This window comes from Drosophila elegans, unplaced genomic scaffold, assembly GCF_018152505.1.
Source record: "Drosophila elegans isolate 14027-0461.03 unplaced genomic scaffold, ASM1815250v1 contig_476, whole genome shotgun sequence".
Classification (NCBI taxonomy): Eukaryota; Metazoa; Arthropoda; class Insecta; order Diptera; family Drosophilidae; genus Drosophila; species Drosophila elegans.
The window spans coordinates 19252313-19268181 of NW_024545863.1; the positions used below are offsets into that span (position 1 = coordinate 19252313).

Sequence of the window (15869 nt, forward strand, 5' to 3'; positions counted from 1 at the left end):
TTGCAAGCAGCTATTTGGCCAACACATTAGTCCGAAAGGGGTCACTTGGCCGGGCTCTAATTCAATTAACAAGTTGGCATTTTGATAAACCGCTAAGACAAAATGATGAACGAAATATGGTAGAAATCAAGGGCCCGAACTTTGAATCAGTTGGAAAGATGTCTGCAACTTGGCTGACGTTATTGCTCACGGCATGGCTCTTGGGCCAGAGCCAGAGCCACTCGCCGGATGAATTTGCTCCGCCGGCGACGAGTCACGAAGCCGGCAAAGTCAACAATGCCACGCTGACTCCGCCAGGACCCGTCGCCCAGGGAATACGGGACATCGACCGGGTTTTGGACCGGGACCGGGACAGGGACCCACTGACACCGCATGCGGCCCCATCGTCGCAGCGGAAACTCTCGAGAGGCAAGCGCTTTGTGGCCTTTCCCCAGGGTTCATCAGCTTCGGTGAGTCAATGAACCCACGAACAAAGGGACAACATGCCGTCCCTCTACACGGAACCAAATAAGAAAATAATATCTATTTTATTTTATTCTACTTTAAATATCTAAATATTTCTACGTAAATAAAAAATTTATTTTTAAACTCTTTTCTGAACGAAAGCTTTTGTCATAGTCACAATCATTTGCCATATTTTAAACATTCTTTGCTTCATTTTATTTAAAAATAAACAAAATAATTTCTTTAAAACGCGAATTTATTACAAAATTACAGTTTTGAATACACAATTTGAAACATTTTTTGCAAAAGAGTTCTTTAAACCAATCGGCATTAAAACTTATTGAAATTTCCTAACAAGTATTTTCTGGCCGTGTTTTAGGGCGCTGTCTGTCTGACCACCGGTGTCATCGGCAACCCCAACCTACTGTACCTTAGTTTGGGCATCAATTGGGGCGTTGCCTACGACCTGCCCAATGTCACCTGGGTGCTGCAGAATGCCCACGGCTGGACCACAAAGAAGTCAGCGAAGGCGCAAATCAAGCGCAGACATCGACGTGAGCTCTACGGTCGCCTGGAGACAATGATAGACAGGTGAGTGGGTCGGAATCTCATGGAATCTCATGGGTCAACGCCACTTGACCATCTCCAGTCAATTTCGGTGTGTGCAAATTCACACAAAAGCTGAAATTTTTGGCTAAGCTGAATTTGTGTCTTGTGGTTCCATAGTGGCAACATCTGACAAAGAAGTTTTGAAAATGTTTGGTATCCCATGAAATTAATGTTTTTTGATATGTAAGTGGAAACTATTACTTCAAGCTTCTTTTTGCCAACCAATGCTCCAATTCGAATACAGAGCTCAAGTTGATTTCATAGCCGCAAATCAAACTGACAAAGTAAATAAAAGCTTAAAATAAGTAGTGAACCACCAGATGTCAATTGACTTATGTGTGTATAACTCATTGAAAATTCTGTTCAACAACGTGCTGTGGAAAAATTTTTTTAAAATATATGTTTTTTTTTTAATATTTTTTTACACTATTAGTTCAATTTTATAGGATAATTGTTTTTTTAAACAGGCTAATACACTTCATATTTCGTAATCTTTATAAATTTTTTAATCAGTTACGCATTACTACGTAGATCTTAAATACCCTACCTTTTTAATTAACCAATATATTTTAAAATGAAAAACTCACACTGATTAATGAGTTTTAACCATTTCATATTTGATTCGCACTGTACAAAGCACAGAAGTATGCTCCCACTCATATGTAGATACTTTACATGGTTCAAGTGGCAGGTTCCCCAGTTCAACGGGCTGTTTTCGCTGCCAAATTCAGCCAAGCAGCCACTTGGCTTATCACGCACAGTGCGGCCAAGAAAACTTCGCACCCGAAGTGGTCGTTGTCCCGACCCTGCCCTGCCCGGCCCCTGCCCTGCCACGCCCACCGCCCCGAGGCCGCCCTACTCGGGGATGCGTGCTCATGGCATAATAATAAAATGTTGGTATTTTATATTAGCATTTAAATTGGCTTTTTGTATGCTTCGGAAATAGTTTAATATCCGTAGAGGAAGAGTCTGAGTCGGAGTCTGTGGTTCGGCAACTTTAACTTGAAGCCAATGCGAAAAATGCATAACAAATTAGGCCGTAATTGGGGGAGAGTTATGTGGCGTGTGCCGTTAAACTATCTGCAATCTGTAAAATGTCTTATCAACGAGCAGCACACACACATACACACACACATCAGGATAGGGATACATTATAGGGGATACAGAATACGGGATACAGTGACGGGCGTTGTCATGGTAATCAAAGGACTTGGGCCTCTTTTCGAAATTCTGCCACAATTCCAGAGCCCGGCTAAGCTTCAAGTGGTCGTCAAGAAGTTACCATATTTGTCCTTCGACCGGCTTTCCCTTTGGCATCTGCCTTGGATTTTCCCCTGGCTTTGACCTCAGCTTCACGTGTCGGGAATTCGGTGTGTTCTGTGCTGTGTGTTGTGTGTGCGCCCGTCTTGTGTTTCATGATTGTTTTCCCTCGATTGGTTTCGCTTTTCGATTGTCTGTTTTGCTTAGCGTCCCACAATTGATGCCCGGCAATTTTGGCCCTGACTTTTGGCATTGGCTCGTCTGGTTTACGAGCGACTCCGCTCCCTCTAATGGGCCAGCTAAGCGCCTTCCCCGGCCTCAATTGCCTCTATCCGATGTGTCGGGATATACTTATAGTATGCGGATACGTATACGTACGAGTGGGAGTCCTTGTGAATGCGATGTATGCCCTATGGGGTTAATGAAGTTGTTTGTTTGTTTGCTCGCCTGTCTTTCAGGCCACAGGATTCGAGTTGACAGCCGCCACCGTCGCTGCGGCGGAGGTAGGGCTGAAAAGTTAGTCCACATCTACATTATCCCCTGGAAATTATACTGCCTGCTGTGAAACTCCTTTGAGCAGAAAACAAATGTTATACGAATACCAATGCATACTATTGTAAATTATGATTTAACAAAAGCTTGAAAATATTAAATATTTATTCCAATTCTTTTAAATATATTTGTGATAAAGCCAAAGTTTTATAACCAGTATTTCAAGTACATACGAGGCGTTTTTATTCTTTATCTTTCCTAAAACTAATATTTAAAGCTGTTTGAATTTTCCTATGGAAAAAGAATAAATAATTATTAGGCTTTAACTAAACGATTGTCAAAACACTAAATACAGAAACCCTATTACTGGAGAGTGTACTTATATTGCCATTTATATTCACTGTGCGGCGGAGTTGGCAAATATGGGACGCCTTTGCCGTGCCAACTCATCGATCTCTGTCATCGCATCTTTGACTTTGTCGAGGCAGTTCGACCTTTTCCATGGCATCGACGGGTGCAGGTGCAAGTGTGCAGGGAGATCGAGATGGAGATGGAGGTGCATGTTGGGGTGCAGTTGCAAGTGTCGGCACAGGCAATTCAATTAAGTTGCAGCGCCTGTCTGGCCGCCCCTTGCCCCTGCATTCCCCTGGCCAACAACCTTTTGGGCCGGTGCCATGTTTATTGTAAACGTGACTGCTGCAAGTGTCTGAAGAGCATTCTAAACGTTAACGGACAATTGACACATTTGCACTTTGGCCACTTTTTCTTTTGGCCCACGGCATCTGGCCATTTATTGCATTGTCTTGGCCGAAGCGAGTTTTCATCTGCAGTTTCCCAATGCTGTTTGCTGTTTGCAGTTGCAGTTGCAGTTACAGTTACAGTTGCAACTTTCAGTCGCCTGCGAGAGTGGCACGTGCCACGTTGCTTGCAGCCATGATTTACGCGCACTCCGTATTGTTTAATTATCGTTTAATTGTTGCAAAGTTTTTGATTTACGATTTAATTGCAACGACAAATGCAACGCCCTCTTTTACTGTCGCCGCTGCCTCGTTTTTTCCGGGCAATGTCAGCCGTGATTTATGGTCGCCGACAACATTGATGACTATGATGGAACGTGCAGACGAGTCCACTCCATCCGAATCCCCATCTCGGCTTGCATCATCGCAGCTGTTGCACCGGCGGTGGCAGCGGGTGCTCAGTCGTCCGAAGCGTTATCTCAGTTTCCCGGAGGGCTCCTCTTTTTCCGTATGTCTCCCTTCTTCATCCACTCCCCGTCCAGAGAGTCCTTTGTCACAATGTCCTTTATCAGGTTGCCGTCTGCTTCACCGTGGGCATCATTGGCAATCCGTATTACGGCTACAACAGTTTCGGCCTGAATTGGGGAGTGGCCTACGACCTGCCCAACACTTCGTGGGTCCTTCAGCATTTGCACGGATTTTCAACGCATCCCGTTGCACCGGCTGTCCTGCGAAGAAGGTCCAGGAGCGCCATATATCGGAATATCGAGAACGTTGTGGATAAGTACGCAGGGTTTTTCAAAACAGCCCTTTAACATAATGAAAGCAGTAGAAAGGCTTGAACTGATTCATTATGTCATATATAATTTTAATAATAAGTAATATTGTTTCTAACATTTGTGAGTCGGTAAAACTGAATTTACTTAATTTTAACTTTCACTCGCATTCAGAAACCGACCCTTTTTTGTATATTTTAATTCCGTTGGTTATTATTTTATTAACTCACTTAAGTATTTAAAACATTTATGTATAACGGAGTCTATAATTTCTTATACTTCTCCTAGCATGGGTTATAATGGACGCGACTGCATCTTGAGAACCCTCTGCGAGAGTCGACAGTACTTTCAGCGCACAAAGATGAGCATGGTTGGCGAAATGCTTCGTACTATTTTCAGGTGAGCTGCAAAAACAATGGTAACTATATTGAACAGCTACTTTAACCATTTTTGCAGCCTGCCGAAGCACAGAATTTTCACACGGGAACTGCACGAGAACTCGGATATAGTCCACTACGACCAGGCGTATCGGAATGCCCACAGCGATGACTGCACCCAGTACAATTGTCACTTTTCCCTGCTTGAACTGGCCTTTGGAAAGTACACGACTCCGCCGAAAAATTATTATGCTTAATAAATTCTCGATACTTAAAAACGTTTCGCATCAAATTAGTTTTAAATGTCAACTCGGTCCACCTACATTTCGCAGGGAAAATGTGGGGGAACAAGGCCAAAAGGGCACTTGTTGAGCCAGGTAAAAAATGACACTTCATATATCTTCTGCCCAGCTGCAAGTTGGCATCCTCATCCTCCGCAGGCGGAAGGAATTGATGGTGTCTGTGAGCCGGCTCCAGCTGACTGATGTGGATGTCCGTCTCCTGACACCTTCTGGCCCATCATTACCATGCTGCCAACTGTAAACTGACTTCAATTTGAGCGGAATATAAATATGTTGGCCAAATTTTACTTGACTTTTCTGATGGTCGGTACCTGGAAAAATAAATTCAATACAGACAGAAAATGGCACAGCATTGTCTAGAACTCTGAGTGAAAATTAAGTGACAGGCCGAAATATTTATGACTATTGAACAATAGCAGAAACCATTTCAGAAATATGTGCACTCATAAATTTACAAATCGACCATGGACAAATTTATCAATATATAAATCAATTTTGGTAAAGCCATAATCAAGCGAGTAGCGATGGAACAATAGTACTAATTGGACATTTAAAGAGTTTTAGGCACAGTTGGTAAGATAGTTAAATGGAATATATTTATTTTAATGAATGTGAATGACATTTTATAAGCTCTTCTTAAACTATAAGTATAACCACAGTTGCAGAAAGGGAAAAATAGATTTTATTGTTCTTTATGATTTTATTTGTATATTTTTTAAAGTATATAAACATATAATACAAATTTATAGAGACGAATTTTAAATTAGATAACAGAACATAATTACCCAAAAAAATATTTATTTCCTAACAACTTTTAACTGGCATTAATTCCTGCGAACCTTTAGCTCACCCACCTTTCTGCTGCCCCATTTTCAGGTGTTTACACCTCATCCGAATGCTCCGCTGGCCCCATTTATAATGGTAAACGGGGAAATTGTGGATGTCAACAAGAGTTCTGTGCCAGCAGCAGCTCAGTGAAAGATGGAGAGAAAAGTGTTAACAAGTAGATGTCATGTCCAGAACTAGAATTTCAGAGCGGAACGGAACGGGCTGCTTGACTATGGCAATGGCAATAGCAATGGCCAAAACACGATATGTCACCGAACCACAAAGAGCAATAAATAAATAAGCAACGCCAGCAGTAACAACAAAGCATCAAGAACAAATTCTTTGTTTGTTTGTTTGCTTTTCTTTTTGGCTCTCGTATTTATGTCAGCCAGATTAAATATATCCGAGCTTAAACCAGTAGCCAAGGGGAACTGGAACTGGACACAAGCGGGTCTCGAACAACATGAGAGGCAATTAAACCGGGAAAAACACTCAGAGCTGAAGTAGTTTCGGGGAAAATCCATATTCGTTGAAAGTATTAATTAGTGGACATTTGAACTTTTAAAAAAATCATGATTCACCTGTCAGCAAAGGCATTGCTGTTGCTGCAGTTGGTGCAGGTGCTGCCCGTCCAGGCATCCAATCCTGCTGACACTCTTTCCATTGACAATATGGAGCCCCTCAGCACCAAGTCCAAACATATTGACAGTCCCGTGACTGACTACGAGTCCAGTTCCACCAATGCCACAAGGATTCTGAGGCGGGGCAAGCGTTATCTCCAATTCAGCAAGGGATCACGTATGTCGGTGAGTATGGAATCCTTTTTTAATTGGCTCCCAATCACTGGCCCTTCGACTCCCTGCAGTGGCGTACCAACGGCAAGAACAATCTGTGGAGAATCAACACCCTGTACGCCTACGGCTATGGCTTCCGCACCAACTATCCCTTCCCGTCCATCGAGGAGCAGAAGAAGGATAATGCGGTATTCTTTCGCCTGTTTAAGAGGGACCTCTTCTCCAAGCTGGAAACCGCTCTGGATGGGTAAGTTACCTCAAGTCATGTATTAAAATATTTTCAAATAATAAAAAACAACACAGAGCAAACAGAGCTCTAAAATTCCACGTTTTAGGTGCAATAAGATGGTAAAAACATTTAGATATTTTTCTCTTTGAAAAACAACTTTAAACGATTTATTTGATTGAAAATCATATATTTCGGAACTCTAACTAGGCAATTAACAATCCAATCCTTTCAAATCTATTAAATATATTTTTCCGTATAGACATGGCTTCGATGGGCGAGCTTGCATGCTGAAATCTTTCTGCACCGCCCTGAACGATGTGGATAGCCCGACACAGAAAAGCGGTATGCTCTTCAAAATGCTCAAATTGATATTTAGGTGAGTCGAGCACATAGTTCATTTACAGGTTAAGTGGAACAAAGTTGGTCACTAATTAGCATTGTTCTGATAAGTCTAAGAACAAAAGCAAACCACTTTTAATTCACCGAATGAGTGTATGGCAGCACTATAGATTTTTGTTCGGCTCTGTTAGTTGAGTTCTTACATCGGTTACAATGGTCACGGTTCGGTTAAGTCTACTTCTCACATTTCTCACCCTGGTTGCAGGCCAAGAACAAAATTCCACAACAGTCCACAGTCGAGCCAAGCGATATCTGGATATTATAGAAACCACTCGAATGTTTGTGGGTAACTTTAGAGCCTTAATTGAAAATTAATAGCTAACCGAAATTAGAAAATTAAAATCTTTTAAAATTAAATCTCTCAAATTTGCAACTTCTTCTTTTACAAAACCTTCTTTATAAAACTTTATAAATTTGTTACTTAAATTTGGATTAGTTCGGTTGTTCGGTTAAGACTCTTTTAAAAATTGAAACACCCCAAGAGCCCTTACTAAAAAGGATCAGCTTAATCCAAATTTAAAAAATGAAACTCTTTCAAGTTCTTTAAGTTCCCTACACAAAGCCTAGTTTATTGAACCCTATATATACGCTTACGTAAATTTTTGATAAGCCTATTTTTCGGTAAAAACTTTATAACAACAATACAGACCCCAATAGTTGCTTATAGCGAAGATTATATTCCACTTTCAAGTTCCGCGTTAATGTCAAGAACAATGTGATCAAATCGCCGACTGTGTGGGCCCATGGTTATGGTTTTCGAGCCAATACCCCGGTGTTGGTCAAACGGGAGAACAGACCGTTTCGCAGGGATACCTACGAGTTGCTCCACGAACTGATTGATCGAAGTGGCCTGGATGGGCGGGCATGTGTTCTGAAAGCCTATTGCACCGCCCTGGCCGGCGATCATGGTCAGGGCTTTCTGTTTAAGCTATTGAAATACGTGTTTACGTAAGTGTATGATTAATGATTAATTTGTTATCCCGCGCATCCACATTATTTAATTGCAGCCTGGATGAGCACGACAAGCGACATATGCCCCATCTTCGGGAGGAGAACTGCGAACAAATCATGCATAGTCATTGTCCCTTGAGTTTCGACAGTATATCGCCATATACAGACGATGTTTGACATTGTGCATATTATGTAACACTATTTGTTGTTCTAAGCTATGTAAAATAAACAAAATCAAGATTGAATTGCACATGAAAACATAAATATAAATATAAACGCAAGCCCGACAGTTCTGATTGCCTAAAATAATAGTAGCGATAGTAACAAAAGCACTTTAAAATGATTGAAGCTTTTCCTGGGGCTTCTTTGTATAGCACATTCGCACTTTATAAAATTGTCAATTTGGCATGTTTTAATTACAAATTAAAAACTTAATTTCTGCAAAGGCGATACTCTTGGATTAACGCGGCATATAAGGTTAGTGTAAAAAGAAACACAATTTTATTTGTCAAAAACTTTGTAAAATACTAACTTCAGCATGTAAATTTAGGGTATTCGTTGATTTAATTAAATTTCACATCTAGTTTTTAGTACTTTAAATTATTAATATTAAAAAAAAATATGATAAAAGCCCTCAAATAAAATCCAAGAGTTGGGTGTCAAATTGTCCCAACCATCTAGATACTACCGATTATTTCGTGAAAAGCTCACAGTAAGTGTTCGTGGCTGCTGATGATATTTATTCGCTGTTGTTGCCATTTGTAATTTATAATTAACTTGTGTGCCATTTGCAGGTTTTGGACAAGTGCTTCATTTTTTTTTCGTGCGGCCCCTGATTGTGCGTGTGGCAATCAGCAACGTGCATTTAATTGGCATTTTTATTAAACAGCTGAAAGTGAGCAGCCGGTAAAAAAGCACCAAAAAGGATACCAGCAAAGCGAAATAATAGCGAGGATTCCGAGGCCATTGTTGACCTCGTTGCAGGACAAAAGTGTTCCAGCTGTTTAATGTCACCAGCACGAAAATGCCGAGTGGTGTTAAAATGTTTGCGGCAGCCTTTGATGCACTTGTCACGCCCCCCGAGGAAAACCTGTCGCCCACCGCAGCAGCATTAAAAATTAACTTTAATTAAGTTGAAAAACATAAATAACATGCACGCGTACAAGGGCATTAAATTGCAGTTGAGGGAGCTCTCAAGTCTGTAGTCCGCCACAAGGATACATAACACAAGCGAACAGGTCTGGGAATAATAGAGAATTGGGGTTGGAAAACACACATTATTGGACAAAAACTTTGTGCGTCTTATATCAAAAAATAAAAGTAAAAGAATACGTTGTTAAATGCACGTACTGCAAGGTGTTCGTGTCTCAGCCTTAATCAAGTATTAATTATCGTGGCATGCGATAAATTGCTGCAATAAGAGGTCAACTCCCTTCCAAGCCCCACATCAACTGACCTTTACTTACTTCACATGCACCCATCGACTCCCATTACCTTCACCTGTTTCCCTTTAAAGCAACTTGAAAGGGAATATTTTTTTCTGCCAAATCAATTAAATCTTTGAGACACAGAGATAATAATAATATATAATTTGAACTTTATTATCATAATTTTTAAGCAACAGGAAGTTTTTTTGGGGTACAGCATAAAGAGAAAACAAATTATTGAAATTATCCTAAGAGAACATAAATTTAATTATATTAACAATTATATGTACTTTTTAAAACGGTTTTTAATTGTAAAAAATATATAAAATACTGGGTGTTTTAAGATCCTTATACTAGACTGCAGGCTTTATTTTCCACTTGTTACATTTGCTGACAACACAAACGGAAATGTCATTTTGTTGCTGCTGGTGGTTTCGGTTTAATTTTCTCATTTGGTGATGTTTGCATTTTTCTCCTTTTCCATCTTATTTTTTTTGAGTTTGGGTGATGTGTGTTTTTGCAATTACAATTAATTTTAAAATACTCTGAAAATGTGCAGAACTCTCATGGCAAGTGACAATTAATGTGGTAGAAGAGCAAATGAAAATAGTATGTTTCTGAAGCTTTTACTAATTTAACACTTAAACGAACTGTATAAAGAGTTTATTAGGATTCTGATGATTATACATAGTAGTAGTCTAAGATATCAAAAAGTAATTTTAACAAAAACTGAAAAAATATAGCAAAAATAGACAAATATATTTCTTTAAACTGCTCTTGCATTTGTAATGTAATTTGGCTGTTCACAATTTAGTTTTATTTAGGTATATATGTATGTTCCTAGGTCAATGCGCACTTAAAAGTTATAAATAAAGTTGAAAATTTTAATTGCTCTGCATAAAAACAGAGGGCTTGTACTTTTATTTTATTTTTTTGGTTTTTCTCAACCTGCCAATTATTTATACATTTGCATTGAATTTATATCCTTTTACGATGCATACCAGTTGCCATGAATAAGTGTCAATATATTGTTGATATAATAAGAGCATTTTAATGTTTCCCAATATTTGGTTACTAATCGCACATAAATATTTCAGCCGCCAGCTATACGGATTAATATTAATACGACTGGACAGGTGTGTTAAGTTATTTGGCCTCCATCCGATTGGAGTGATGGTATGTATGTAATTGGCCCGCAAAACAATATAGACGAGATTAGCGCACACCTCTGGTAATTTATTGGCAGTCAAGGACCTCCGAAATGCGCATCTCTCTCATTATGCATGCGATAGAACCAGGACCGGGCGCAAAACCCCATCCGGGCTGCATTTCCATTCATCAGTATTCCGCATTCATTCATTCATTAATCGAACCGAGGGGGAGTGACTGGCATGCAAATTGATTTGATACGTTGTCAATTAAAATGTGCAATTAATTTCGTTTGGTTTGCCTCACATTATCGAATATGTAATTGGATGGGGCGATAGGCCGCACACTCGCAATGGTTTGATAATGGTGACGGTGCATGGGGAGATCGCAGATAGGGAATATAGCCCCTGACAGCGGCTGCTAATGAGCTCAGTTAGCCAATTCAGTTTGTGGCCAGGATTGCGCTTGTGTGCGTGTGCCCATCTCCATCGGTGTGTGTCTAAATTAAACCGTCTATGATATGGCAGAGAGCATGGCGTATACGCAATTAGTTAGTCAAACGCTGATTGCCGCACTTTAGACAATTTTGAGCACGAGAATGGTGCCGCTAGTGCAAAACTTGCATTTCAACAAAGTAACTTATTTTATTATGATTTGTTAAGGTTTTGGAAATTTAATTAAAATAGTAAGTATTAATATTACACTTTGATTGAATCGAAAAAAATGTATAATTTAAAGTTAAACATATTTATAAAAATATTTAATATTATATAATGCAATTCAATATTAAATAAAAAATTTTTAACTAAATAGTAAAATTATTTATTTTTACTTTTTCATTTTTTATCAGTGTAAAACTTTAAATCAGTTTGTATTTGTTTTAAATAAAAGTCAATGCATATATATAAGCATTTGTTACAAATTGTACTTATATTGGTAAAACACTTGAAAGCTTGTTTTATTTGGCTTACCCGAGAACTATTTGTGTGGCTGGCATTATAAAAACCAATATGCCTAGACTTCAATTTAAAATCCTAAGACTCTCGTCATCAGCGATTTGCTCTCGCTGCCATCTCCCCAAATTAGTTCAAGGATTAGTGCAATAAAACTAACGTGCCATGGATTTGCGCAGCCCTTTTGTTGACTTAGGGGAACTGGGACGAAGATCCTGCGGGGAGTGGGAGCGGGAATGTCACAATTTCCCAATTAGCTACTCATTGAGATAAATTTCTTATGCAAATGATGACAAGGCCAAGTGAGGCTGAGGCTTTTCGGGGGGGAGGAAGGAAGGGGTGTGGACAGGCGCTGGAGTGGCATTGGCATCCAAATCCTCCACATCCCTTTGCTGGCTGGGGAGTTTGGGACTTTGAGTGGGGCAACCATGGCGGCGGACAGCGGCAGAGTGACATTGACTGACTCGCGATGACGAAGACGCAGCGGCACATCCTTTGGCTCACTCTTCCTAATTGGCTGCTGACATTTTCCAGCCAACAATAACAACAGAAACAGCGGCGGAAATTACAGAAAAAGAGCAACTGAAATAGCAGGCGAGATAGCAACGTAAAGCTGAGTAAATTTGACATAATTAAAATACTGAGACCAGCGGGGACACGAAATGACAGGTTGCTCAAAAAATTGAAATTGAAAAAAGAAGGTGTAGCGCACATTTTGCTGATTTGATTAACACGAGGTGCTAACTACTTTTGACAACTGTCCCACATTTCGTTAAGAAATTGTAGCAATCCCATGACGAAGTAAGCTTCCCGTTAAGATTGTGGTGCCAGAAGTTCATTGGACTTCACACACAAGTGTGAAATAATTTCGGAGTCAGTGACTTGAAACGAGAGCTGCTAAGATACAGTTCATGATTCAGAATAGAATTTTCTTGAAGATCACGATTTCTCTTAGAACTTTTTTGTAGACCAACATGTATTTTATGAAATTAATTTTTTAAATGTGGTCCATTAATAAACATATTTTTTTCCAATAGATAAACCTTATAATTCCCGCTTAAAACCAAGGACTTGAAATACTTCAAGGAACTTTTTCAAATGTCATCTGTCCTTTTGCATTTCTAAAATTTAATTATAAGTTGAATTTGCTTGAGGCTCCATCTCGCATACAAATGCAAACTTGTTTTGTTTGGTATCTGGGTGCGATAAAATTCACTTGAGAGCATCGCCTAGAACTTTGTTTGGGGACCAGAAGGAACCGAAAGGACGTGGCGCAAACAAATGCAAATTGCTCATACGCCGTGTGGACGAGTAGCCAAACGGGGACGACACGGAGAGCAGAAACGGCGCTTATTAAAGTTTGACTCGTACTTTTGCATATTTTTCATTATCATTATTTTTCGGCGGTTTTGAGTGTGGGTGTGTCGGTGCAAAGTAAAAGTTTCGGATAACAAAAATTAAGCATTGCCTTTTGCATTCCATGATAATTGCGAACAATAGACACAAACAGAAGGCTGAATCGGGGGACGGGTATGACCATGTTAATGCTTCCGCATTTGCGTTCAGCTGCAACATTGCGCCACCGTTCGTGTAAGTGAATGTGCGTCGAGACACTGGGAAAAAAAAAATTTGGCACTTTGGGTAATTAATCCAGAGATTAAGAAGCTTCTTATTGATCGATAAAACCGTAAATTTAAGCGTATTTGAAGTGCAAAAGTGAACTACAAGTTCTTACTTACCAACTAAGAATTATTTAAAGTTTATGAAACTTCAATTTACGATAAAATAAAATTTATAGAGTATTTAAGATAAGGGTTAGATAAATTAATGTTCAATAAATGTAAAGAGGTTATACGTTTTCTTCGCCTTCTTCTATAGTTAAATTATTTATTTTAATTTAATAATATTATTCATTTTTTTGCCATGCATGGCCGCATAAGTGTATGTCCTGTACACATGCAGAAGTTTGTGTGCCAGCGACATTCACGCCTCGCTGCTCTTTTTACATGCTGCATGTTGCCTGCGGGCATTAAGTGTGATTTTATGCGATTTGTACCAGGCAAACACCCGTTCAATGCCGCCCCCATTGCAACCCACATCCTGCTACCCCGCTCCCTTTGCCCCTCAGTCTACGCTACTGGTAAAAGAAAAAACCGCAGGAGCAGCAGGAGAGGCAATGCTAAAACCTTTCCCCCGCACTTCTTTTGCTAATTTACATTTGACAAATGTTTTGCATGCTACAAAATTTTTGCCACTGCTGCGACGACTACCACGACGACTGCTGTTCGTTAGTACTAGGGCCCCCTGTACCTTGCCCCTTTGCTGTTTTGCTAGCTGCATTTGTTTTCATTTGGATTCTCTGCTGACATTGTTTACAGTTCAACTTGGGTGGAAATTAGTAAAAATCTCACACGAGCACCCGCTACAAAAAAAAACGAAGATATAAAAATACCAGCAGCAGGAATCGAAAAGGAAGAAAGCACACGGAAAATTTCCAAAAACTAATTTAAATTTATGTTGCTTTACGATTGTTGGAGTAAAGGGCTTAAGCGATTAAATAAAGCGCACCCGACTGTTTGTATAAATTTAAATACAATCGGTTTGTTCTCAAACCATTGTAACTGGCTAAGAATTCTAAATATCCTTTAGCTTAGTTGTTACTTGTATATATATTCTATACATGTGGGTAATTTTTTTTATTTATTTAGATAGATATCTTTGCCATTTGAATAAGTCGCTTCCAAAACTTCTTGCTGCAGTCACTGTAGGTTTTCCAACAATTGGCACCGGCTTTTCCCGCATCCCTGGCATGTAAATACTTCTCAGGCACGTTGTCTAATGATGGACTGTTAAAAAATATACATATTCATTTTAAAAATATATATATCGAAGAAATATTAAGTACCAAAAGTATGGCTATGGAAATAAAGCGTTCAGGATACAATATAATTTCATACTTACACCAGTACCGCATTGAGTAGCTCACTGAAAATGTTGCTGTGCATTAAGGGGCGTTGGGATATCTCACAGATACTTCTGAGCAGACAGGCACCGGCATTCCGATCTCCTAGCCTGAAATGAGAATACCTAACGAAAAGCCGTTGACAAATATGCCAGATACTGACCGCTCCAAGCCCGTTTCCACGACATCATACAACCAAATTCGTGTCTTGTCCTGGAAAACCCTGCTCTGAATGTTTTGCCTCCATTCCCTGGCCGTGGTCACAAATGTCGAGGTGTTCCAGAAACTCCACCAGTAAATTGGGATAGGCGATGGCACGTATTGCGCTTGGTAGTTGATAAATCCCACAACCGACCTCACAGTATCCTCCTGTTTGACGGGAAACGCTAACCCGATGACAATCTGGGGGAGAACAATTAGGAGTCGGAATGCCAAAGTTGGATCGATGATCCAACCTTGTTTGTGCCCTGACCGTTGAAAATGGCAAAACGCTTCGAACGACTCAGGCTCAAGCCGGAGGTATCATTTCCATCTCCAGCAACACTCCCAACAAGGACGAATAGGAGCAGGACTGCGCAAGGATTCAGGTGCAACTGTTTGCCGCTGGAGAGCATGGTCAACTAAATTTGCAGCCGGTGCAACTTGCGGCAGCAATGGGAAATTCAGTTCGTAGTTTGCCCAAGAAATTGACAGTCAACCAGTTAACCAAAGTTAACAGAAAACTACCACATTACACTGAGGAAAAATGCTTGCAACAAATACTGACATGCATTTAAATCAAATCTAAATTAAATTAAATTTAAATGAGTCTTAAATATTCTTGACACAATAAACTAATGAGCAAACCACAATCATTTTAACAAATACCTAATATTTATGTTATATATACACATTTCCCTTTTTATGCAGTGCAACAAAACCACAAAACCACATTTCAAATTCTCAGTAACACTCACATGGCTCCGAACACAAAGGCCTCCTCAACTCGTGCCACCAAGGGATGCCGTGGCCAGAATTCAATCGCCGTTGGCGGAGACTTAGCATCGGATATACAACCTTATCACCAGCATTGTGAATCCTCTGTTGCCAACTGGTTTTGATGGAAGCCCAACAGCTTTTTGACTCCCTTTTGCTTGTCACTCCCAGCATCAGATCCATTTTTCCAATGGCGTTTCTGGCG

The 15869-nt window shown here is 39.9% G+C and overlaps 3 protein-coding genes across 5 annotated transcripts; 2 read left to right on the forward strand and 1 right to left on the reverse strand.

Annotated features, from left to right (window-relative positions):
* The first annotated feature begins 158 nt into the window (after positions 1–158).
* LOC108139172 lies at positions 159–4952 on the forward strand. 3 transcript variants are annotated; one of them, XM_041709461.1, is made up of 6 exons: positions 159–449; positions 824–1035; positions 3876–4050; positions 4115–4326; positions 4607–4717; positions 4775–4952. In XM_041709461.1, the coding sequence occupies exons 1-6, from the start codon at positions 159–161 to the stop codon at positions 4950–4952; spliced, it is 1179 nt and encodes a 392-aa protein (XP_041565395.1). The 3 variants fall into 3 exon arrangements, with proteins under 3 accessions (XP_041565395.1, XP_017117282.1, XP_017117283.1); XM_017261793.1 differs by lacking the exons at positions 3876–4050; positions 4115–4326; XM_017261794.1 differs by lacking the exons at positions 824–1035; positions 3876–4050.
* Positions 4953–6257: 1305 nt separating this feature from the next.
* Positions 6258–9230, forward strand: LOC108139139. Its single transcript, XM_017261754.2, is given in 6 exon segments — positions 6258–6631; positions 6691–6866; positions 7108–7224; positions 7484–7564; positions 7920–8195; positions 8255–9230. Coding segments are annotated over 6 exon segments (1005 nt in total). The 5' UTR covers positions 6258–6397; the 3' UTR covers positions 8376–9230.
* Positions 9231–14408: 5178 nt separating this feature from the next.
* Positions 14409–15303, reverse strand: LOC108139176. The gene is made up of 4 exons (XM_017261798.1): positions 15145–15303; positions 14853–15091; positions 14689–14799; positions 14409–14573 (listed from the first exon to the last, which is right to left on the reverse strand). The coding sequence occupies exons 1-4, from the start codon at positions 15301–15303 to the stop codon at positions 14432–14434; spliced, it is 651 nt and encodes a 216-aa protein (XP_017117287.1). The 3' UTR covers positions 14409–14431.
* Between the last annotated feature and the right edge of the window lie 566 nt (positions 15304–15869).

Excerpts from the sequence above, each read along its gene's own strand:
- LOC108139176 (XM_017261798.1), bottom strand. The coding sequence starts at position 15,303 with ATGCTCTCCAGCGGCAAACAGTTGCACCTGAATCCTTGCGCAGTCCTG. Across the intron at positions 14,800-14,852 it reads GTGGAAACGGGCTTGGAGCG|GCTAGGAGATCGGAATGCCG; the intron begins GTCAGTATCTGG and ends TTCTCATTTCAG. Across the intron at positions 14,574-14,688 it reads CTACTCAATGCGGTACTGGT|TCCATCATTAGACAACGTGC; the intron begins GTAAGTATGAAA and ends ATTTTTTAACAG.
- LOC108139172 (XM_041709461.1), top strand. The coding sequence starts at position 159 with ATGTCTGCAACTTGGCTGACGTTATTGCTCACGGCATGGCTCTTGGGC. Across the intron at positions 450-823 it reads CCCAGGGTTCATCAGCTTCG|GGCGCTGTCTGTCTGACCAC; the intron begins GTGAGTCAATGA and ends GCCGTGTTTTAG. Across the intron at positions 4,327-4,606 it reads ATCGAGAACGTTGTGGATAA|CATGGGTTATAATGGACGCG; the intron begins GTACGCAGGGTT and ends TACTTCTCCTAG.